Source organism: Pituophis catenifer, unplaced genomic scaffold, assembly GCF_029215685.1.
Source record: "Pituophis catenifer annectens isolate HBS135680 unplaced genomic scaffold, rPitCat1.0.hap2 SCAF_1, whole genome shotgun sequence".
In the NCBI taxonomy this organism is placed as follows: Eukaryota; Metazoa; Chordata; class Lepidosauria; order Squamata; family Colubridae; genus Pituophis; species Pituophis catenifer.
Genome location: NW_027256881.1, coordinates 17,300,003 through 17,325,331, shown reverse-complemented (window position 1 = coordinate 17,325,331; position 25,329 = coordinate 17,300,003). Strand labels below are relative to the sequence as shown.

Below are 25,329 nucleotides of genomic sequence, written 5' to 3'. Positions count from 1 at the left end.
GAGACATAATCAGACAAATGTTGTGTTCCTTACTTGGATAGGCCACTGCAATACTCCACATGCTGGGGATCAACAAAATCTGCTTATGGATGTCCATAGATCATGAAGAGATCTCATTGGCGGTCTCCAACATGTTGCAGGCCATAATCGACTCTTTAACTGGAGAAGGCAAGAAGGAAGAACATGGGAAAGAGGATGCCCTGGTGCTGGGTAACTATCATTGGAGAGGCCTACCAGCTTTGCTAAGAGTGGTGGTCCTTCATAGGTGATTTTAAAACCCCTCATTTAGCATGGAAGCAGACTTGGGGGCTAAAGCCTGTTGTGGTCAGGGCCAGGATAACAATGATCTGTACTGGTCGGTCGGTCGGTCGGTCTGTCTGTCTGTCTGTCTGTCTGTCTGTCTGTCTGTCTGTCTGTCTGTCTATCTATCTATCTATCTATCTATCTATCTATCTATCTATCTACATACCTATCTGTCTATCTGTATCTATCTATCTATCTATCTATCTATCTATCTATCTATCTATCTATCTATCTATCTATCTATCTAATTTATCTATATTATTTAACTATTATCTATCTAACTATTATCTATCTATCTATCTATCTATCTATCTATCTATCTATCTATTATCTATCTATCTGTATCTATCTATCTATCTACCGTGTTTCCCCGAAAATAATGACCTATCCCGAAAATAAGTCCTAGTCTGATTTTTTGGGGATGGGCCTAATATACGCCCTACTCCAAAAATAATAGTGAAGAAGTTGGGCGTGGCCAGCACAGGAGGCAGCCCTTCCCTTCCCTGGTCACCTCATGGCTGCTGGACCCCTTAACCGTGGCCCACAGATCAGCTGATCCAGCGGGGGGCCGGGAGTTCTGCCTCTCCGGGTGCCTGGAGATATTTCCAGCACACTCTTGCTAGCCCCAGCCCTGCCCACAGCACCAGGCAACCTTGCAGCCAAGGGCCCCTCTGTTCTGCAGCTCACCATATGGCTATGGAGCAGGCGGTGAGCACGGTTTGTGCTCCGCCAGGTCTGGAGCTCGGATGTTGTTTAGGCTGCTGCTACGATGAGGCAAAAAGCCATGCGGCCCATCTGAATCGGCTCCCCCGCCCCCTGCCTCTACGCTGCTGCTGCTGCTTGATTGTAAAATTGTGGAAGATTGTGGGAAGCGCATGCTTACGATAGAAGCAAAGCCCAACCTGTGCCTTTCAAGCGATCAAATATCTCTGTGTGTGAGAGAATGAGAGAGAGAAAGAGAAATGACGGAGGGGACTAACAAAAAATGCAGGCAATGCTATTTGAAAGGGTTTCCTCTCCGCTGCTTCTCTTCTCCGCTCCACCCACCTGCCCGCCCACCACACCTGGGCCTGCCGCACCTTCCACCGGTATGTCAAACCTCGCACTGCAAGGCTCGTTGTGCCATTGCGCGTGTGAGCCATGGCACTGCCGCGAGGTTCGATATACTGGTGCAGCCGCGAGCAGCAGACGCCAGCTGCACTGGTGTGATGAAGCTTGTGGCGGTGCTGCCGTTCACACATGCAACGGCACAACAAGCCTTGCAGCGTCCTGCTCCAAGAGACTGCAGCAGTGCGATGAGTCTCACAAAGACTCATTTCTGGCGAAGTTTGGAGAAGAAAAAAAAAAGACTTCTGCTGCTTCTGCTACTTTCGTTGTGTGCAGCCAAAAGTTCGCAAAAGGCAGGAAGGTGAAATGCCAAACTCACGCCTCGTGTATGGGCCACCCCCGAGCTTCACCATTAATGATTATGCAAATGGATATTTGAAAACTGGGGAAAATCATTTATCTAAAATAAACAACGTAGTACCTGTAAATGGTTACCACGATAGAAGTTCTAATTTTTTTTTTTATTTTTTTTTTTTAAATTTGATTTATATGCCGCCCTTCTCCGGAGACTCAGGGTGGCTTACAATGCGCTAAGCAATAATTTAAATAAGTTTGCCTGATGCTGATTTCTTCTTTTTTACAGACACAAAAAAAGATATAAAGGCAATCATTGCTCATCTTCTAGATATGCTTCCCAGTAAAAAGGTATCTGGTCATGGCCGGGACAGGGCTCTCAATTTACTCAACAAAAATGTGCCAAGACAAGACCTGAAAATCCATGACAATAGTCGCAGTATATTTGTAATTGATAATGGTAAGCAATGCCTACATGCAACCTCTCTGCAGGGTAGAGTTATGGCTTTATCCTTTGAATCAAGATTTGAAAGACACCGGACAGAATCTGTGTACTATCAGCCACTTCAGTCAATTGTCAGTTCAGTTGATATGACTCTTGAAGGCCATAGACCTTCAAACCATTTCACCAAGCTAATTTTTAATATGAAAGAAAGAACATTATTAAATGCATAACTGGAAATTCACTGTATTGATTCATTCTGAAATGAAAATGAAATGAAATCAGATTTAGCTTTTGCCCTGGTTCCACCTGGTCCCAGAGATCCACTGTGGCCTTCAGCCCAGAAGAGGTTGTGCATCCCTAGCCTAAATGAAACCTGAACTTGAATTTGCTTGATTTTCCCTACACTTGGCTGAAGATAGAGCTACTTGTTTCTCAAAGAAGGTCACTCTGCATTTACACCCCTTAGCTGTCTACTTTCATTTGCCAATTGCCCAGCATTCCATGAGCCGTACTGATGTAGTGGTTAGAATCAGGGGTAGTATTCCCTTACTTTCCCTACCGGTTTGCAAATGTGAGCGCATGCGCCCAGCCTCAAAACATACCTAAGTAGGATGGCATAGAGCCGGAGCGGGTGGGGCCCATCCGCGATTTCTGCTTCCGGTTCAGGTAAACTGGTCCAAACCGGCTGAATACCACCTCTGATTAGAATGCAGTACTGCAGGCTGATTCTGCCACAGCCAGGAGTTCGATCCTGACAAGCTCAAAGTTGACTCAGCATTCCAGCCTTCCGAAGTCGGTAAAATGCAGACCCAGATTGTTGGGGGCAATCTACTGACTCTATAAACTGCTTAGAGAGGGCTGTAAAGCACTATGAAGTGGTATATAAGTCTAATTACTATTGCTATTGCTATTCTAGTAAAGGCCAATCCTTCTGATGCTATTCGCAGATCAGAGACAAAGGCATTAAAAGATGTCCTGTCTATGGTTTACTTTATTTAATTTATCTATTATCCACCTATTATTTTTTATAAACAACTCAAGGCCGTGAACTTACTTAATATTCCTTCCTTCTCCCAAACAACAACAGCCCTGTGAGGTGAATTAGTCTAAGAGTGAGTGACTGGCCCAATGTCACCCAGCTGCTTTCTATAGTCTTTCTACAGCTTTCTACAGTCTTGCCCAAAGTATAATCCTAAATCCAGAATTTTACAAACATTAGGATCCTAGCAAATTGAGTAATTCATCCTGTTAACTTTTTTCAACTTTCAATGATGTAGAGTAACTCTCATGATCTTCCATCAGCCAAGCCAGTCATGAAGAACAGTGGGAATAATTGGTCAACCCTACTGGAGATTCAACAATGAAAAAGATTGAGTTAGGATGCAATTCCGTATAGGACTGGGGTCTCCAATATTCTAACATGTATTGGTGAAAAGAAAACCTCTTAAAATAAATTTTAAAGTGGAACACTAAGGTTTATGAGATATCATGTAAGACAAGGGTTCTTGGAATAGGTTCTACTCCATCCTGTTTCAGACAGAAAACAAAATGGATGTTTATGAAAAGATAATAAACGGCAGAAAGGCAAAATCCTTTTTCATTATTGTTCCCCAACAAATAGTATATTACCTCTAAAATTGGAAGCTCCACTATCAGTCATTATAGATTTTCCATCCAAATAGAGTTTGATGGCTGTCTAAATAGCTTTACGACTCACTTTTTTAAAAAAGAAAATCCATATTTCACAATACTTTTCTCAGAAATGATTTATCCATAAAAAAAAGTTTTGTTGTGTTGCTGATGTATCCTTAGAAGAAAAGTGTGAACTTCAATTTTGTATCCAGGATGAGCCCAGCTTTCAATTTGCCCCCAGCTTATTTCAAGCTACAAATCTAGCAGACTGTCTTTTTGCATTGTAACTTAAACTGATTCTGTGTCCTTTCTATCTTCCTCTACTTCTCCACCACCACTTCGTTTCCCCAGGTCTAAAAAAGATTTTGAAAGTTGCTGGCCAGATTCCAGAGATGCCCAATTGTCTCCCTCTAACAGATAATACACAGCTCACAGCTTCAGTTCTTCTGAACAAATTGTATGATGACTTGAGATGTGACCCAGAAAGAGAAAACTTCAGACTGATCTGTGAAGAGTACATAAGGTGAGTCCAACAGATCATGGTCCTTGAAACTTTTACAGAAAACAAGAGAAACAGAATCCAATGGAAGTATCAAAAACTTCACGGAGGTACATCAGTAGTGGGATATGTCCTGTTGATTGATCTCAGTGCAACCTAAATTGCCTCTGTGAGTTTTTTTGAACTTCTTTCTCCCAGATTGCACAGAACTAAAGGGCTAATTGTCCCTTTCCAAAATAAACCCATCTGCAACACCCATCTGCTTTTTGCTACTGGTGTGTCAAGTGCAGGAAATCGCTCAGGCAGTTCAAATAACTAGTTTTATTGTATGCTGATTTTCTCTACAAGAATCTGAACTACTAACAATTAAAACAAATTGACGGTAGATATAAGTCAACAGAATTCAAGGTGGGCTGGACTTAGATCTCTTGTGGGTGCAAAGAGACGTGAGACTGATAATGTTTTGATCCCTCCCTGGTCATGGCTCGGTGTAAGGGTTCCAAGTAACACCCCTAACGAAAGAAAACTCGGAGGCTTGAGTTTCCTCAAAGTTCCATTTTATTAGAGATGTCATATTGGCACATCTGGGAAAACCCAAATCTGAAAGCTTTCAGGTTTTCCCTGCCCAAAGGAAAGTCCAAGTCCCTCTCCAACACCCACATGTCCATCACATGGTCCAATCCAAGCACCATTCCAACTGGAGATGCCTCTCAGTTCTAGCCATCCAAGTGTAGGGCAAGATGTCCTTGACTTTCTGAGAAAGGAATATTATTATGACTATATATCACCCTTGCTCCATATAATCCCCCCATCCAGTTTCCCACAGTACTAAATGTGGCAGGCCTGAAGATTCAACGAAAAACATGGCTTCCAGGCCTGACACTTGGCCTAGTCATCTCCTAATGGTGTTTTAAAATACTCTTTTTCATGTCTCAACCACAGGTTCTCTTTTGTCACTGGTAGATTATGCATTTGTAAGTCATCCAGAGCCATCTCTGATGAGATGGGCAGCATGTAGCTCTTTGACTTATATACTACCCCATAGTGCTTTACAGTGCTCTCTGGGTGATTTATAATGTCAGCATATTGCCCCTAACAATTTGGGTCCTCGTTTTACCAACCTTGGAAGGATGAAAGGTTGAGTCAAGCTTGAGCCCCGTCAGAATCAAACTCCTGGCTACGGGCAGAGTATTCCTGCAATACTTCATTCTAACCACTGTGCAACCACGGCTCCAATAATAAATAAATGTAATCAATTAAGAATTTCAATCTCTGATTAGGAATCAATGCATTTTCACTTTAGGTCTGAGGCACTACTGATGAAACTGCCATGGTGGAGCCTTTCCGATAAGTCAAATGAGAAGGACATTTTTTCTCTGTAATTGAGCCTGGAATTATTGTTGTAAGTCATGGCAGTGGTTAAGCAAGTCACCTCATTACCATTTCCAATTTTATGACCTTTTTTGCGGCAGTTGTTAAACAAAGCTATTTTCCCCAAAGTTTTTGTCAGAGACTGGTAATAAATGCTGAAAACTGACCCCCCCCCCCCAAAAATGCCAAAAAATTGCCCTCACATGGCCATGGGATGCTATAAATGGCTGTAAATTCGAGCCAGTTGCCAAGTGCCCAAAATGCAACTAGTCACTAAGGGAGGGCTACCTGTATTGGATTTCCTAATCCTTAAATCTTTTTTTTCTTTTTTACCTCAAAAAGAAAAGTTGTGGGTTCATTTCTGGAGAATTCTAATGATCTATGGAATATCCTTAAGAGACAAGAGGAGAAAGCCGTAGCTGGTGCCATTGTCAGATAAGAGACATCTCAGTCTTTTATCACAGAAGGAATGGGGGATAGGGAAAGTATCTTAAAAAGAACCCTGTTGGGGTTCCGACGGATGCTCTAATTAAATCATGAGCCTTGGAGCCAAGCTTCAAAAGAAATCCAGTTATTTATTAGGAGCTCCATATCAGCACTACCCAAATGAAGCCAACTCTCTCCTCATGCAATTTACGGCCCTAATCATGACCCTGTTTCCTCCCTACCCCCAAGGAATGTCATCAATCACATTCACCAACGGAGCAATTTCGCGGGTTGTAGAGACCACTCCCCTCCGGCTGCTGTTGGTAACCCTGGGAGACAGCCTTGAGAAAGATATGTCTGAAATGTGCTCCTGTGGCTGCCCTGTTGATTCGTCGGTTTCCCATTCCCCCCTTGCCTATGGCAACTCAAGAGCAGGCCCGGGATGCTTTGCGAGTTGACAAACCCACTCTAGATTCCTGGAAAGTAAAGGAAAACAAACAAAACCCTAATTTACTGTAGTTTACAGTAGAGGAACAATGAATAGGTAGTGCTAGGAATAATTCTGAGAAAAGAAAAGGAATATGCTTGGTAACAATGTGGTGTCACATCTTCTGCTCTGCCGAATCAAAGGACAAATATTATGCCTGTCATCAGCTAACTTTAACTATTATTCTCTTTCTTTTCCCTGCCTCCAGGAGTAAAATTGACCCCAAGGATATGGACAAGACTTTACATGCCATCCAGACAGTGTCTGGAGTTCTACAAGGACCTTATGATTTGGGGAACCAACTGCTGAGCATGAACGGTGTCATGGAGATGATGGTAGCACTGTGTGGCTCAGAGAGAGAGATTGATCAGCTAATAGCTGTGGAAGCTCTCATTCACGCTTCAACCAAACTTAGTCGGGCCACATTCATCATCACCAATGGAATCACCCTGCTGAAGGAAATTTACAAAAAGACTCTGAATGAGAAGATCAAGATCAGAGCTTTAGTGGTTAGTTCTCTTAGATCTTTATCCCAATCTGTTTGATGATAGTCCTCTGAATCAGCAAAGAACTCTGCTCATTTATTTATGGAAACTTCATAATGAACTTCTAATTACGGTAAAATCAATGTTTCTAACTCGTCGCCCTAATGACAAGCAGAGAGCAATTGTTGCAAGTCCCAAACAAAAATCTGCTCCTTCACAGTTCCCATCCTTAAAACAAGGCCAGATTAATTTATCAACCTGCATTAGACTAGACAGAATTGTAGTCTTGAATCAATTGCATTAGGTGATAGTAGTTCCCCAAATTTATTTAGGGAGAAATATTTGTCAGACTTATTACCTCAGAGTGTGGCATTTGCATTGCCAAAGACAGAACTGTAGAGTGTGAGCTTATTTGTTTGCCTGCAGACACTTCTTGGTTGTTTGTTTACAGAAGAATGATGTTAAATAGTAGACCAGCGAAATACTATGGATGTAATATACTTAGACTTCAGCAAGGCATTTGACAAAGTAGACCACAACTTACTTCTTGGTAAGCTAGAAAAAAGTGGGATAGATAGCATCACCACCAGATGGATTCATTACTGGCTGACAAATCATACCCAACGAGTAGTCCTTAATGGGTCTACACCTACATGGAGGAAAGTAAGCAATGGTGTATCACAAGGTTCCGTCTTAGGCTCATTACTCTTCAATATCCTCATAAACGACTTAGATGAGGGAATAGAAGGGGAACTTACCAAATTTGCAGATGATACTAAGCTGGCAGGAATAGCCAACATCCTAGATCAGGGGTGTCAAACTCACATCACGATGGCGTCACATGATGTATCGGGACTTTTCCCCCTTTGCTAAACCGGGCGGGAGTGGGGCCAGCACGTGACACATCCAGCCCATAGGCCGCACATTTGACACCCCTTCCCTAGATGATAAGCTCAAGATCCAGATGGATCTTGACAGACCTGAATACTGGGCCCTAACTAACAAAATGAAATTCAATGTAGAGAAAAGTAAAGCCTTACACTTAGGCAAGAAAAACCAAAAGTACACGTATAAATTGGGTGAAAGCAGGTTTAATAGCAGTAACTGAGAGGGATCTTGGAGTCTTAGTGGACAACCAGCTAAATATGAGCCAGCAGCGTGCAGCAGCAGCCAAAAAAGCCAATGCAATCCTAAACTGTCTTAACAGAGGGATACAATCAAGATCAAGTGAGGTACTAATACCACTCTATAAAGCCTTAGTAAGACCACACTTAGAGTACTGCACCCAGTTTTGGTCACCACATGATAAAAAAGATGTTGAAACTCTAGAAAAAGTGCAGAGAAGAGCAACCAGGATGATTAGGGGGCTGGAGGCTAAAACATATGAAGAACAGTTACAGGAACTGGGCATAGCTAGTCTAGTGAAGAGAAGGACCAGGGGAGACCTGATAGCAGTCTTCCAATATTTGAGGGGCTGCCACAGAGAGGAAAAGCTCAAGCTATTTTCCAAGGTACCTGAAGGCCAGACAAGGAATAATGGATGGAAACTGACCAAGGAGAGATTCAACCTGGAAATGAGGAGGAACTTTCTGACAGTGAGAACAATCAACCAATGGAACAGAAGTTGCCTTCAGAAGTTGTGGGAGCTTCATCACTGGAGGCTTTCAGGAAGAGACTGGACTGCCATTTGTCAGAAATGGTGTAGGGCAGTGATAGCTAACCTTTTCCAGACCGAGGGCCCAAAGCGTGCACGCAAACCCTCCAAATGCAATACACACGTGCCCCCATGCATGCGTGCCCCCCACATGCGCCCTCCGCATGTGGGTGTGCCCCACTGCATGGCCCCTCTCCCCTGCACATGTGGGGGTGGCCCTCCGCATGCTCCCCGACCCCCACGCATGCGCGGCAGAGACCCGAAGATCAGCTGTGCCATAGGTTTGCCATCACTGGTGTAGGGTCACCTGCTTGGGTGAGGGGGTTGGTCTAGATGACCTACAAGGTCCCTTCCAACTCCGTTAATCTGTTAAATAAAAGAGACTGTTAGGATCTCACCCAACAGTATCTCCTTAATTTTTCTTCTTTCAGAGTTTTAGAATTGCTCTTGCTCTTTTAGCATGTTGATCCTTTTAATCTTCTAGATAAGCAGGAACTGTAATGGAATTCACCCAGAGTTGGCCCAGAAGCAGAATAAATCTATTTTGGGATTTAAAAGATAATAAGCTTATCTCAGCTAAAGACTTACATCCAAGCCTAAATCTTTCAGCCCAAGTAGCTCTAAAGTTGTGGGTTTCCCTTCTGTCATTCAAAAAACAAAGACGGTCTTCAGTTGAGCTGATTACGGTGGACACGCCTCTGAAGCTTTTCTTATCAGCAAGAAAGCCAATTGCCACTGCCTTGTGTCAGGATATATTTTTTTTCCAACTTCCCAGACTAGCCTACAACCCTGTGACTAAAATAAATTTCTCACTGGAGTCTGATAAATGGATATTCCAGCTCTCTTTTCAATATATTTTTTTTCTTTGTTTTTGCCAGGGGCTTTGCAAGCTGGGTTCTGCTGGAGGAACCGACTATGGCCTGAGACAATTTGCAGAAGGGTCCACTGAAAAGCTAGCAAAACAATGCCGCAAGTGAGTGGAAGGTCTGCTTTGGGAGCTGGGGTCATAAGGAGATAGTGGAATAGATGAACTCCCCTGCCTCTTTTTCTTCCCTATCTTTTCAGCCACAGCCTCCTGCCTTGTAAGGTCTGGTAGGGAAACATCTCATTTATCTTGCAGTAACTATCAGCTTGCTATTTAAAAAGAGAGGACATACCGTAGCCATCTATGGCTGCAGTGATTAACCTTGGTGACCATGTTTACTCCTTATCTACAGGAAGCATGATTTAATACCTAGCTCTTAGGGACACCAGTGTCCATTCTGGTGTCAGTGCATCCTTCTGTCCATACTTGTGAGCTTCCAGAATGCCCTTGATTGGTCACAGAATGACCAATCAAAATCAAATAAGAAAAAACTACAGCAGTCCTCGGCTTACAACCATTTGTTTAGCGACCAAGTTAAAATAGCACTGAAAAAAAGTGACTTATGGCCATTTTCCCACACTTATGACCGTTGGAGGATTCCCAAATTTGGACCCTTGTCAACTGGCATGTGTTTATGATGGTTGCAGTCATTCACTTAACATCTGTAGCAAGAAATGGTTGTAAAATGGGGTAAAACTCATTTAACAACTCTCTTGTTTAACATTGGAAAGTTTGGGCTTAATTGTAGTCATAAATTGAGGACTACCTTTATACAGATTTCAATAAAATACTGTATCTTTAGTGCTACTGTGGGGTAAATACAGATTCTTGGAAATAGTAAGAGGAGTTTTCCACTCTTATTTACAATACCCCTTATGGTAGAGTGCCTTTGAATGATTAAAATACTTTTTCTGTAGTTTTTCCCATCTGGCCTGAATTATTTTTTATGAGATATGCTGCAAAGAGACTTTTTCTCTCCTCTCCTCTCCTCTCCTCTCCTCTCCTCTCCTCTCCTCTCCTCTCCTCTCCTCTCCACTCTTGTACCAAACTTGAAAGGGAAAGGAAGGATGTTCCATAGGGCAGGAGTTACCATGATACCAGTTCTCAAGTCCCATAAAATGGCAACATTTAAGAAAAGGGACCACTTATCTAATCTGATAGGACAGGCAAATGCCCTTAGGGAGAAGCAGTTTCTTGATTGTTTATCTCTTCTCTTCCCCTTCCATTCTTTTTTCCAGCCACTTCATATAATGCTAAATAAAATAAGCATTATTCTGATAACATAGGATTCTTCTTAAGTTTTTATAATGAAAGGAAAGACAGACTGGAAGGAAATCCTAATTCTTGGGCAAGCAGTTTCTTTCTCACCAAAACATCTGTACTGCAAGATGCATTATAACCGTCTTGTTCATTCAGGTGGCTGTGCAATCCCACCATTGACACCCGTACCCGAAAGTGGGCAGTGGAAGGCCTTGCTTACTTGACTTTGGATGCCGACGTGAAGGATGATTTTGTACAAGACGAGCCAGCCATGCAAGCCATGTTCGAATTAGCCAAGGTAGGAAATCTACAGCCTGGTTTGCTCTAAATCCCTGTATCCTAAACCTGGGGGGGGAGGGGGGGTCTATTCTCACATGCCAGCCAACCACATGGAGAGACCACTCACATTTGAAATGCCTGGTGCAGGGGTGAAAGGCTATCGGTTCGGACCGGTTCGCCTGAACCGGCAGCGATGGCGGCGGGTGGTTCAGAGAACCAATAGCGATGGCAGTGCGAGACTCCGCCCACCCACCCGGTTTTAACCAGGAAGTTGCCTGTTTTTTACTCTCTGCGCATGTGCAGAAGGGTTTGCACATGCACAGAAAGTCAGCATGCACTCGAACCAGTAGGAAAGGTAAGTAGATTTCATCCCTGGCCTGGTGGTATATAGTAACTTGAAATTCCTTCATTTGGTTGCATGCAGACAAGCGACAAGACTATCTTGTACTCCGTGGCCAGCGTCTTGGTGAACTGCACCAACAGCTATGATGTCAAAGAACTTGTCCCTGAACTTGTACAGCTGGCCAAGTTTTCTAAGCAGCATGTACCTGAGGAACATCCCAAGGTAGGCATCGTCACTCTTCTAAGAATCACAAATTTGTTTTGATACTTCAGATGACTCTATCATCATCAACAGGCAAATCACATTTCTCTTTTCTCCCCGTAGGACAAAAAAGACTTCATTACAAACCGAGTGAAGCGTCTTATCAAAGCCGGAGTCACCTCTGCCTTGGTCTGCATGGTGAAGGCAGACACTGCTATTTTGACAGATCAGACCAAAGAACTTTTAGCTAGGTAATTCGATCTAAGGGGCTGCCACAAAGAAGGGGGGGGTGTAAACCTGTTCTCAAAAGCACCTGAAGGCAGGACAAGAAGCAATGGATGGAATCTAATGAAGGAGAGAAGCAACCTAGATGTCAGCCTTGGAAGCCATCTTAGGCCGGAAGCTTCAATGCTGCCACCTCCTCATGTGTGGGAAAGTAGGAGGGGGGATTTAGGAGAGGGGAATTAGTAGACATAATAGCATTCTTCCTATCGGTCAAGGTCAGGGTGATCCAGCATCTGGAGGAGGAGGGTCAGGTGCTGGGTCGAGGTGGAACGGACGTTGATTGGAGCATGTGATCGATTGAGGAGAAGGGGTGGTTTTGGGAGCTTTGTATTACTGAAGGAAAGCCCGGGCTTTTCAGATTCGGGATTTCCCAGATGTGCCAGTTTACCTATTTCTAGTAAAGAGAACTTTGGAAAATGCCTGCTTCTGCGTCTTTACTGGGAGTCGGGGGTTTTCTGGAACGCTGACACTAGAACTAAGGAGAAGTTTCCTGACAGCGATAACAATTAATCAGTGGGATGACTTGCCTCCAGAAGTGGTGGGTACTCCAACACTGGAAGTTTTTAAGAAGAGATTGGACAACCATTTGTCTAAAATGGTATAGGGTTTCCTGCTTGAGCAGGGGGTTGGACTAGAAGATTTCCAAGTTCCTTTCCAACTCTGTTATTCTGTTATTCTCTCACTCTTTGCCATCCTTCCTGATTGAATTATAAGCCAGATTGCTATGTCCCCTTGTTTATTTTAAAAAAAACAGTATACACTGAAATATAAACCAAGAATATGAGCAAGAATTGTAATGGTTCTCTCATGTCTGTTCCTTCCTGGCAGAGTTTTTCTCGCTTTGTCTGATGACGCCAAGGATCGTGGTACCATTGTTGCTCAAGGGGGTGGAAAGGTAACTCATTCCTACAGTTTCTTCATTTGCGATATAGATGGGCTAGGTTTGCATGTGTATATAACCAGGTCAAAAATCTAGTGGCTACCATATTATTGCTTGCCATTGTGCTTCACACAAAGTGCAAAGACAATGGCCAAGTTCCTAGGCACAGTTCTTATCACGAGGACATTTTTTCTGAGACCCTGCCAAAATCTCTTTTTTTGTAATTGTTTTTTTACTCCCTCTTCTTGAACAGCATCCCAGTTCCATCTGAGCCTGAGTTGTCTTTAGACCAAGGGTGTCAAACTCAAGGCCCGGGGGCCGGATTCGGCCCATGGGGTGCTTAGATCTAGCCTGTGAGGCTGCCCTAGAAACAGCCGGCCCGTGGTGCCTCTGCCAGCAAAAATGGGTGTGTGGCCCTCCCAGGCTCCATTTTCAACTGTGACAGCCTTCTGCCACTCTCTGCCAGTGAAAATGGAGCTTGTGGGGGGCGCGGGGGCGCAATAGGCCACCCCTGAGCTCCGTTTTCACTGGCAGAGTGCGGCAAGAGGCTGTCGCAGCTGAAAATGAGTTCCGGAGCCCATTTTCACTAGCAGAGCACTCGGGCCACCACAGATGCCCCTGACACAAATGACATCAAACTGGCCTTGCCCACCCCACCCCTGAGGTCAAACACAATCCTGGTGTGGCCCTCAATGAAATCAAGTTTGACACCCTTGTCTTAGACTGTAATTTAGTTTGACTATTTGTCTTTGTAGTAGTGGTCCAATTTTGGGATCTGTATTTGGGATCATTTGATGTCCTTTTTAAACTTGGATCTAGCTAGTGGCCCAGTCTATATAATACCCACTTGTACGTTATTATCGATATACACAACCCTAATTGGGAGTGGCAACTCCACCTCAACAGGAAGCAGTCATTAAGTGCAAGCGACTTAAGTGACTGCTCCACTTAGCAATGGCAGTTCCAGCAATCTCCAATGGCTGTTAACTGAATCACATACAGTTGTTAAGTAAGACATCATGTGACCCTGACTGGCTACCATTGACTTGCCAGTTTTCCAGTTGGCTTTGCTTGTAAGCTGGCAGGGAATGTCTCAAATGACAATCCCATGACCATAGGATGCTGTGACTGACTTGCACAACAGTTGCTAATCACTCAAATCATGATCATATGACCATAGAGATGATCTGACAGTTATATGTGCAGGACTGGTCCTAAGTCATTTTTTTCAAACCACTCACTAAATGAATGGTCTTTAAGTGAAGGTTAATTGTACTCTCAAGGATTGAATCAAATCCCAGAAAAGCAACCTGTGTCTCCCTCATAGATATAATTTGATTGTAATTGGTGTATTAATTATAAAAGCCTTACAATTTAATGGTCCTTCCTTCCTTCCTTCCTTCCTTCCTTCCTTCCTTCCTTCCTTCCTTCCTCCTTTCCTTTCCTTTCCTTTCCTTTCCTTTCCTTTCCTTTCCTTTCCTTTCCTTTCCTTTCCTCTCCTACCCTCCCCTCCCCTCCCCTCCCCTTCCCTTCCCTCTGCCTTTATTTCCTCCATTCCTGCAATAATTAGGATATATGCAAACTATTTTGCTTCATTTCTACCTTTTTCCTTTTCCCTGTGCATATGTTTTGCTTTTATACTATGTCTTTTTGCAAGAGCTGATGCAGTAGAGCAGATATAAATTATATCAGTATATTAAGTGCTTATCTTATAATTTCTTTCTCTTCATCTTTAGGCCCTTATACCACTGGCCTTGGAAGGCACAGATGTTGGCAAAATAAAAGCATCCCATGCCCTGGCCAAGATTGCTGCCGTTTCCAACCCTGACATAGCATTCCCTGGGGAGAGAGTGAGTAAATTCGTATGTCCTGCAACATCTTTATAAAACAGTAAAGCAATTGTGGAAACAAGCTGCATTTCAGTAACTGGAGAGGGATATAAATATATGAAGCTGCCTCACTCTACTGAACAGCTTTTCCTGTTAGGAAGTTGTTCGTAATATCCAAACAAAATTTACTTTCTTGTAATTTGAATCGTTTCTTGTCCCATCTTCTGAAACATATTTGAATAATTTTCCATCTCCTATGACAGTCTTTTCAAGTATTTAAAGACAACTATCTTGTCCTCTACAGTCTCAGGGTAAACATACTCAACACTTCCAACCATTCCTCATAAGTTTTTCCTTCTAGTGTCAACTCTTCAAGTAGACAGGAAAGCAAAATTGTGAACTCAAATGCTATTTTTATTATAAAGCCACAGAATCTTGCAGGTCTGAATTGTGTTTTCCCCCGCCTTCTCATTATCTTTATAAGGACCAAGGAAGGTCTTGTCTAAGCCTACAGTTTTAGCCAAATGCTCCTATTTCCTTTTTTCCAAAAGTTGCCTTGGTTGCAGCTCTTCCTTCTGTTCCTCAAAGTTATTCCTTCTTCTCATTATGTCAGATCCCTTACCATTATGTTCTACACTATTGCTTTCATCCTAGGTGTATGAAGTTGTGCGGCCACTGGTCAGTTTGTTGAATACTGAGCGCGATGGGCTACAAAATTATGAGGCATTGTTAGGACTCACCAACTTTTCTGGAAGAAGTGACAAACTCAGGTGAGACAACTAATTGTGTTTAGATTATTTTTAACAGCCTAATCCTATTAAGAAAAACCTTACCATGTCTATCCATATCTTCACAATGTTTATTATTAACCAGACTTTTTGTGATCTTTTTTCCTTCGCTATATTTTATCATACCATTTCAACTTTTGTTTATGTGTTCATTTGCTCTGTAGGGCAGTTCATCTGGGTAGCTCACAACAGTTAAAAACAATAATTCAATAAAACATATGAAGAATGGTTGCAGGAACTGGGTATGTCTAGTTTAATGAAAAGAAAGAGTAGGGGAAACATGATAGCAGTCTTCCAATATCTCAGGGGCTGCCACAAAGAAAAGGGAGTCCAGCTATTCTCCAAAGCACCTGAAGGCAGGACAAGAAGCAATGGATGGAAACTAATCAAAGAGACAAGCAACCTACAACTAAGGAGAAATTTCCTGACAGTTAGAACAATTAATCAGTGGAACAACTTGCCTCCAGAAGTTGTGAATGCTCCAAGACTGGAAATTTTAAAGAAGATGTTGGATAACCATTTGTCTGAAGTGGTATAGAGTTTCCTGCCTCAGCAGGGGGTTGGAATAGAAGACCTCCAAAGTCCCTTCCAACTCTGTTATTCTATTCTATTCTAATAAGAAAACAGGTTAAAAACCAATATATCAAAAAAAATGATCAGTAACCACTTGGATAAAAATAAACATGATCAGCAGCAAAATTCATTGTGTCAAACCCAACACAGCCATTATAAGAGCTCTTCACCATTGACCACCACCCCTCCCCAAGCGTGGTGGGAGAGCCATGTCTTCTGGGCCTTACTAAAGGCCAGGAATGTGGGGCTAATCTAAGATCTGATGGGATGATGTTCTTTTACTTAGATCAGTGTTTCTCAGCGTAGGCAACTTTAAAACATGAAGACTCAACTCTAGAATTCCCCAGCAATGGGTTGGGGAATTTAGGAGTTGAAGCCCACACATCTAAAAGAGAAATACTGACTTGGATTATAAATCTCCATAGAAGCTTTATTGCTAACTCTTACATGGTGTATATCACTGTATTTTTAGTCACTTAATAACAAATGATTTAATCAGGAATAGCAAAAACATGATTATGAATTAGAGCTCCTCAACTTTCCTGATTCCATTATAGCAGCAGAGATATTAATTCAATATTCAGATCAAGGAAAATCAAGATTTTCCCATGATTTCTGACTTAAATATGTAAGAAATATCTAACAAAAGAGCCGAGGAGGCACAGTGGTTAGAGTGCAGTACTGCAGACTACTTCACTGACGGCTGGCTGCAGTTTGGCAATTCAAATCTCACCAACTCAAGGTTGACTCAGTCTTCCATCCTTCTGAGGTGGGTAAAATGAGGACCCAGATTGTTGGGGGCAATATGCTGACTCTGTAAACTGCTTAGAGAGGTCTGTAAAAGCACTATGAAGTGGTATATAAGTCTAAGTGTTATTGCTATTGTTATAATCAGAGAAAACTGGAATGAATGGATGAAGGGCACAGCTAGATGCCAATGCCCTGTGTAAATCCTTCCTCTATTCCAAGGAAGCGGATGAAATAAAGTATGGGTTTTCAAAGTCATCAAATCCATGTTACATTGATTGTTCAAACAGCCCTGAACCAGGGTTCTAACAGACGGACTTATACAGAAAAAAACATTTGCATTACCATAGCAACAGCTGCAGCATCAGAGGAGTTAATACAGTACTGGTGACACCAAAAGATCTTTTCATTGCAGTAAACTATGATTAAAAGGGACACTTGTCTTTGAGCTGAGTTTTGCAAAGTGGAGATTGGCCTATTCTCAGAGTCCCTGACAGTTTCATACTTTTCATTTTCAGCACCCTGATACAGTAATTAAAATCCACATGCTTCTTTCAGACAAAAGATCATCAAAGAGAAAGCTCTACCAGACATTGAAAACTATATGTTTGAAAACCATGATCAGCTCCGACAAGCAGCCACAGAATGTATGTGCAACCTTGTAGTTAATAAAGAGGTAAGCATTTCTATTTCCTGAAAATTTTGGTGAAGGGATCTCCGGTCTACAGCTTCTTCATCGAGGAATGTTCAATATTACTGTATTTTATGGAGCATCCATTTAATTGATTTCCCTCTCCAATTTCCCCCCAGGTTCAAGATAGATTCATTGCTGAAGGAAACGACAGACTCAAGTTGATTGTCCTGTTATGTGGCGAGGATGATGACAAAGTCCAGAATGCAGCCGCGGGAGCCCTTGCAATGCTCACTGCAGCCCATAAGACACTCTGTCATAAGTTAACCCAAGTGGTAAGTCTCTTCTTGCTTTTCAACCTCAGTGTGTAGGTAAAGATGGGAGGTTAAAGTTGTTTTCAAAATTCTGATTTGCTTCATGTAATTCTGTGGTTCCTGCTAGTTATCTTTTCATGTACTGTAGGATTTCAAGAACATATATGAACACAATGTGTATCTGTGCTCCTTGAATGAAAGGAGGCATCATTCTGCTGTTCTTCCATTTTTTTTCACTTTTATCCATCACCTCATAAGATCTGCAAATTGTCGCCTGTTTAAAATGCTATCGCTCTGTTGGAATGGCCCAAAATGGCCTAGGAATCAGGATTTTAGAAATATCACAACTTTAATATTTTGTCCCTTATTATATTTGATTTTGTCCCATCTGTATTACTTTGTAAGTAACCCAAGGCAGCAAACATATATTATACTTCTTCCTCTTATTTTCCCCATGACAACGAATGTGTTGGGCCAAGAGAGAGCGACTGGCTCAAAGTCACCCAAAAAGTTTTCATGGCTAAAGTGGAACTAGAATTCACAATCTCCTGGTTTCATTACACCAAACTGGCTCAGTAATCTTTTATGGATTCCTGTTCTATATGGTGATATGAATCTATCCTTCATTAGTTCCTGTTTCCTCACAAAAAGGTGGTGGGATGGGGTTTTCATTTCTTTTACTTTTTAAGGATAAAACTGAATTACAGGACAATTAAGAAAGTAAATTAGTAAGTAAAGCTTTTTTTTTCTCCCCCACAAACGGGGAATAAGAACATAGTAATTAATCAATAATTCACCATGAAGTTACTCTGAACTGAATACATTTATAATCAGACACTATCCATTTCAAATAGAATCTTTTAATTAAAATTGCATGCAATGTTTGTTCCTTTTTTCAGCAAATATTCTGGATGCATTATGACTATAGAAAATTCCATTGGTGGCTACTGCAATACTATTTTACTTAGTTATCTGAAAAACAAGGCTTGCCACACTCACAATCTTTTTAATATGAATAATATCCTAAATTATGATCCTTTTCACGCTTTTCTAATAGGGCCCCAAGAACAAAACTGCATGGTAATCATTCTGATTTCTTCAGACTAATAACTCTGATTTGTTTAGACAACCCAATGGCTGGAGATTTTGCAGAGACTCTGCCTTCACGAAAAGCAGGATGTCCAGCACCGTGGGGTGGTGATTGTTTACAATTTAATCCACGCAGACCAAGAATTGGCAAAGAAATTGGTGGAGTCCGAGATGTTGGAAATCCTGACCATCATTGGTAAAGAAGCGGATGATCCTAAAAGACAACACATTATCAATGTGGCTCGAGAATGCCTTGTGAAGTTCATGGACTATGGGTTGATCAAACCCCTGGCTCAGCCATAAAGAAGCAAGGAAAAATAAAATGACACAAATCAGAAATAAAGGAGAAATTGGAGTGAATGTGTATGGGAAAATGATCAGAAAATTAAAGCATTGTCTTCAAAGTTGTTACTTATTATACTTTTGCCTTCAGAAATAAACATCCAAATAATTCCTAATTAATTGCTTGGAAGGTCCCTAAATTTTGTCCTGACTAAGAAAATTATTCTTTGAAGTGCCTGCCTAGCCAAATTCTTTGACGACAGGAAATCCCTAAAATCAGAATACCCTGTATATCAGTCAGGTATGCAATGTGCTTGGTATCCATCGCAGTTGATGGATACCACTCCTGGTCTGACTGAATCTACAGTGAAAGTTAAATATCCATCTCAAGTAACTATCTTTATTTCCAAAAATATCCTGAACCTCTTGCAGTTTCTAGGGACTTGCTTAGAAAATAAAAACGATAGGGAACGGCAGCCCCCAGTATTTTGTGTGAGAAAAAACAGAAAAGAAAAAAAAATGAAGAAAAAAATCCTGGAGATTGGGAGTGGGAAACTGTGCCCAAGCAGAAAGGTTCAAAAGGCTGGTAGAATAACAGACTTTTCCAAGACCAGGAAAAAAACACACACAAACTCTTGGGATCAAGATTGTATTAATATGGTTATTTTTATTTCATGTCTGCTTAAAGCCTCACCAGTTCCTTTTACAACCAGTTTTCCAATAAGGGGCTCTCTCCATTTTAATTAATCTTACCTTTTGTTCCTTTGATGACACTTGCTCCCTCAATCCAATCTTTTTTTTTTTGGCTAAGCCTCTTCTATGTTTCTCTTTTCTGTGTTTTCTTCCATGAAATAAATATTATTTTTTAAACAGATAGTCATTAAACTAACTGTTTTAAGTCAAGGACTGACTACCTGTACTGGGTTTTTCTTTTCCAGTTAATATTTATTTATTGAAAAAAATGTATAACACCCAACTCAGTGTCTTCTGGTGGCTTACAAAGATAAAAACCCAATATTAAAAACAATAAAAAAGCAATAACCCCCCATCTCCCTGGTGATAACATTCAATCAAGCATAAAGGGGATGACATTTTCCTCTTTTTGTTCTTTTCCCCTAAATTCCTGGTTAAGGAGAAAAAATTGTGATAACCTCTGCCGCATTGATTATAGATTCCACCAGTAGGAGACCAAGTAAGGGTAATCCCCTCGCCCCACCCACCCCACATTTTTAGAGGTTGTGTTCTTTACTATTTTAGTCCCAGCCTAGACATTCTTCATTTATCAAGCAAACCAAAAGTGTCCTTCCCACTCATAAAACACCTGCAGCATCTTAAAGACTAATAGATTTATCATGAAAAAAGTTTGGTAAAGCAGTGTAGGAAGTTAGCACCCACCCCTTTCCTAGAAGAATGAAATATTTTAGGAAATGTTAAAAAGGCAGATTATTATATTTTTTTAAAGTATTTTAAATATTTTACTAAACTTAAAACATCACAATAGACTGATTTTAAAATCTTAGTAGCACGTGGTATTATAGATAAATTAAATATTATTACAATAGATGTACGTTAAAAAGCTATCGAAACCTAGGCTCGTTTTGCCCAACAATTTCACGTCCAAAATTTGGCTGGCAGATAAATCGAAGGAAATAGAGGCAGATATAGAATGCATTCAGAGATATTTTTGTGATTACACAATTTACTAGTAAAAACAGACACGAGCTGAAACAGAACACACCTCCCCCATCCCAGATGAAGCGTTAAGGGGGGGGGGGAAGAGGAAAGTCTCGTGAGAAAATTTGCTATTTCCCTTGGCGCAATGATTGTTGGGAGTTGAAGTTAAAAAGGATCCTGTGAGCGACCGGAAACAGGAAGTGTGATCCAGACTGCTTGTAGGGCTGGCAGCTTCGTCCGGAAGTCCTTTGACGCGGGATTTTAAAATGTCGGAGCAACGCGGATCCTGCTGAATACGTGGTAGGCGTATGAATTTGGCTTATATATGTTGAAGCTTTATCGTTTCTTATGCGGTAAACGGAACGTAGTCATGGAGAGGGTTTTCAAGAAACCACAGTTAAGAAAACCATGGCTCACTAGGTGGTTCAGTAGCTAAGACGCTGAGCTTGTCGATCAGAAAGGTCGGCGGTTCGAATCCCTAGGATAGGTTTCCTGTGTGAGCAGAGGGTTGGACTAGATGACCTCCAGGGTCCCTTCCAACTCTGTTACTGTTACTTTGGCCACTTTAAGACGTGTGGATTTCAACTCCCAGAATCCCCCAGCCAGAAATCTTGTGATTGAAGTCCACGCATCTTAAACCAGGGATTTCCAATCTTTGGAACTTTAAGACTTGTGGACTTCAACTCACAGAGTTCCTCAGCCGCTTTGCTGGCTGAGGAATTCTGGGAGTTGAAGTCTACAAGTCTTAAAGTTACCAAGGTTGGAGACCCCTGTCTTAAACCTACCAAGGGTGAGAAATGCTGGTTTAGCAGATTGTAGGACGGGCAACATAAGAGACACTTGACAAGTACAGCAGAAGGCCAGTCCCAGAGGCTGAGCGGGACCACGATTGTTCACCATTAAGGAACAGAGAAGCTTGAATGAAAGTGGCTGCTTAGGAGACTAGTGGTGCTCTCCCTGGCTTATTATACCCACAATCTAAAATGAGTAGCATTGATCTTCCTAGAAATATCATTTTGTGATATTGAATTGCAAAAATAACGGCCACTAGTGAATGATTACAGTATCGAAATACTACACAGGGTCTGACAAAGAGGTTCCTGCTAGATGTGCCAAAGGCAATGATGAGTGAAGTCTAATCTGAACTGGTATTGTCAGAACTTTAGTTTTGACTCTGACCAGGGCGTGATCACGTAATCTTCTCTCTGAGCAGGTTTTGGCAAGTCTGGGTCCCCTGGGAATTCTCTGTTTGAATTTGTCTCTGTATCTGTGGCCTATTGCTGGACATGTTTGGGGCAGAAATAGATTTCACGGGATGGAGGAGTTCAATCTATCGCATTTAAAGTGGTTTAAGCAGACCATTGTACGTAGAAAAATTCTTTTTCTTCAGTGATTGGTGGATGAGTTATTCTTCCCACTTTCTCTGGGAAGCGGAAATAGAAAATTTGCTACAATTTTTAGCATGGAGAGCACCACTTCCTTCCAGTTACAAGGATTGATAGGTGACGTGTCAAAAAAAACTCCTAGAGGAAAAAAATCAGATGGAATTAAAAATGCAGGGGAGGCTAGCTCTTTCTCACAGCAAAGCCATTTTCCCACCAGAGAAAGATTTGTACTTCTTTTCATTGTAGGAAAGGACCATTAGGATCAATACCAAATTTAGAATGCGCCTGCTTGAGTTCAATAGGAAAAAATTATACATTTTTCACAGGGCAAATAAACAGTTGAAACTTTTGAAATCCTAAGACAAAGTTAATTAAAACTTTGTAGTATAGGGCCTGGTTATTTGCAGCACAAGCTGTTTCTGATTACTTCTGTCCTCCAATAAAATCTGATAGGGTGAACCTTCTCTTAATCCCATCACTCAGATGATAGGATCCAGATGAGCTTCTTTTGTCACCAGACCTGCCCGATGGACCAGAGAGATTTGGATCGCCCTACTTATTTGGATCGCCCTATATAGAAGTCTGTTAAGACCTGTTTTTTTCTCCTGGGTACTGGGTTAACTAGTTTGTACCCAACTTGATTATTCTTGGGATTGTTTTTCGTAGTGTAAAGTTGCCCTGGGTGCAACTTTTTATTATTTTTAATACTATTTTTGTGTGTGTTCACCCCAAGTCACATGGCAGTTGAGTGGTTATATGAATTTTCAAAGTAAAAGAAATGGAAAATAATGCTACTTTAAAACAAGACCTGTATAAAATTGGATATGTGGATGGCAGATTGAGATTTTGTTCCAATGTAAGTACAATTATGCTTGAGGATGTTGGAAGGGAAGATCATCCAGGTCCATTTCAACTCTGATTCTATGATGTGATTATTTGGGCACTGTTTCCATTATGTTATAAACTTTTGATAATGCTGGTTTAAAAAATCTTCTAACAGTAAAAGGGCATAATAGGAAGTGGTGGACTCCACTGGATGTGATAGAGGGGAGGTGATGCTTTGATTTGGATTCTTGCACAGGTGATTGGACTGAAGGCCCAAATGGTCCCTTCCAACATTGATTCTATGAAGACAGTAACAACTGGATTTTGTTTTGTACAGGTGATGGCTTACTGTTGACAAGACCGGAGGCAGTAACAAGAATTTTCTGCTTATATGAGGTATTTCTGAAAAGAATTCTTCCTAGCAACATTCTATTTAAAAAAAGACTCATGTAGCAGAGGACAGTGTTGCAAGATTTGCATACAAAGGACAATTATGTAAACACTGTAAGTTTGTACATTTATCTAATATTCAAGTAAACAGGGTTTGAATCCCAGAAGGGTATGGCTAGCTGATGAGAGTTAAATAGCTTGAAATAGATCTATACTAGTCTCCCTTTATTTCTTTGTCGGTAAACATAAATTCAACACTGTAAGTCTGTGTTACTGATCTAAATAAAATGACTAGCATAAGAGATCAGTAGATCTGTGTTGCCATGATATTGTACAGAAGAGGCCTTCCATGGTGGATTTTGCGTACAGATGACTGTCTTTTGGAAAGGGTAGAAAAATTTGTCTTGAAACAAAAGGCCCATGAGACAGAAGGGGGAAGGTAAACAAAAAAACCAAGTTTAAGCTGAGGGATCTTGCTGAAATCCAGAGATTTTGTAACGCTTGGTGCTGGAGACGAATCCACATTCAGAGAGCTTTTATGAATAAGTAAGTTATCTGATATACTTACTACTAAATTGACTATGGAGGACAGATGAAAGTGACATATCTATAGTCTGCCAGCTGTATTTCAGTGCTGCTTGTGGAAAAATAGTTGTTCCTCCCTCAAAGGAGAGGGAGACAGTTTAGGTTGATGGAAGACAGATGGAATGGATTCGTACAATATGTTGATCTATTCTGAGCAATCTATATTTGTAAGCAATGTTTTATGCATTGGATATATCTAGAAGATTCTGATATAGCCTACTTTGTAAACAGAACCATTGATTGATCTGCCACCCTACCAAGCTCACTCATGTTAAAACATTAAGAAACTAACCCCCCCACCCCCCAAAACAGAAAAATCCAAAATCAATTCCTTGCATTTTATTTAGAAGTTTCAAGTAGCATGGGAGAAAAGATACCAGTTTTCTATCCCCTAGTACTCCTTGTTATGTAATGGGATTTAACAGTTCAAATATCTTGTTGAGTCCCCAAAATGGATGCTGGATTTGTATTTGTAACCTTGTTTACCAAAGCCAACTTTCATTTTATCAAACAGAAGTTTATCATCTTGCACTTGCTCCAGAAGAGTTAGAATTCAAATCCCAGGGTGATCTAGGCTTGTTCTTCCTATAGAGTCTCTTAAAGTAAAAACTGATTGAAGCAACATAAAAACATTTGTAATAAAATGTTAATGTTAATATTTATCATGATGTCCAAATGCAATCTTTGTTAAGCAGTTTCTTGTGCTTCTATTTTGAGGAATGTATCGTTTGACTTACATGGCTTGCAGCTATGACTTTGGATGGCTAACATAAAAACAATGCAAACACAATTATCAAGAAAATATGAAGAACCTATAGCTAAAAACCCAATAAAACCTGAACAGTACTATCTCATTTCATTTCATAGGCTATCCTTTCCAATCCCAATAGATGAGGTTTTGTAAATAATCCAGCCCCTTGCTGTGAATGCTTTATAGGTGACAACTACTATCTTGCTGCTGCTAGAAAATGTTTGACTGTTAGCCTCTCAGGTTCCTCTCAGCAGCTTCTCTGTCTTTTCATGGTCATTTATAGCAGTGTTCAACTGAAAGTTATCAACGTATAATTTATGATGAACTTAGAATAACAGAGTTGGAAGGGACCTTGGAGGTCTTCTAGTCCAATTTCCTGCTCAGGCAGGAAACCCTGTATCATTTTAGACAAATGGTTTTCCAAACTCTTTTTGAAAATTTCCAGTGTTGAAGCATTCACAACTTCTGGAGGCAAGTTATTCCACTGATTAATTGTTCAATCAGGAAATTTCTTCTTAGTTCTAGGCTGCTTCTATTAAAACTATTTTTTCTGAAACCTTCTCACAACTTGGTCTGTAACCCTGAGCTGGCCAGTTAATGACCAATTGTTTCTAGGAAACATTTACCCTTAGAAATGTGCCTGAAGTCAT

General features: G+C 41.1%; 1 protein-coding gene and 1 non-coding gene across 2 annotated transcripts in view; both read left to right on the top strand.

The window, feature by feature from the left end:
* Positions 1-19,222, top strand: part of UNC45B (unc-45 myosin chaperone B) — a 29,031-nt gene extending 9,809 nt beyond the window's left edge. Inside the window, exons 8-21 of the mRNA XM_070932108.1 lie at positions 42-210; positions 1,994-2,164; positions 4,133-4,304; positions 6,773-7,073; positions 9,582-9,676; positions 10,985-11,126; positions 11,532-11,672; positions 11,775-11,902; positions 12,765-12,831; positions 14,553-14,666; positions 15,300-15,415; positions 17,312-17,429; positions 17,564-17,719; positions 18,824-19,222. Coding sequence (XP_070788209.1) covers positions 42-210; positions 1,994-2,164; positions 4,133-4,304; positions 6,773-7,073; positions 9,582-9,676; positions 10,985-11,126; positions 11,532-11,672; positions 11,775-11,902; positions 12,765-12,831; positions 14,553-14,666; positions 15,300-15,415; positions 17,312-17,429; positions 17,564-17,719; positions 18,824-19,090 — 2,157 coding nt within the window. The 3' untranslated portion in view covers positions 19,091-19,222. The remainder of the gene's footprint in view (positions 1-41; positions 211-1,993; positions 2,165-4,132; positions 4,305-6,772; positions 7,074-9,581; positions 9,677-10,984; positions 11,127-11,531; positions 11,673-11,774; positions 11,903-12,764; positions 12,832-14,552; positions 14,667-15,299; positions 15,416-17,311; positions 17,430-17,563; positions 17,720-18,823) is intronic.
* Positions 19,223-21,859: 2,637 nt separating this feature from the next.
* Positions 21,860-21,956, top strand: LOC139309213 (Z30 small nucleolar RNA). The gene has a single exon (XR_011599857.1). It is a non-coding gene; the product is annotated as a Z30 small nucleolar RNA (small nucleolar RNA).
* The last annotated feature ends 3,373 nt before the right edge of the window (positions 21,957-25,329 follow it).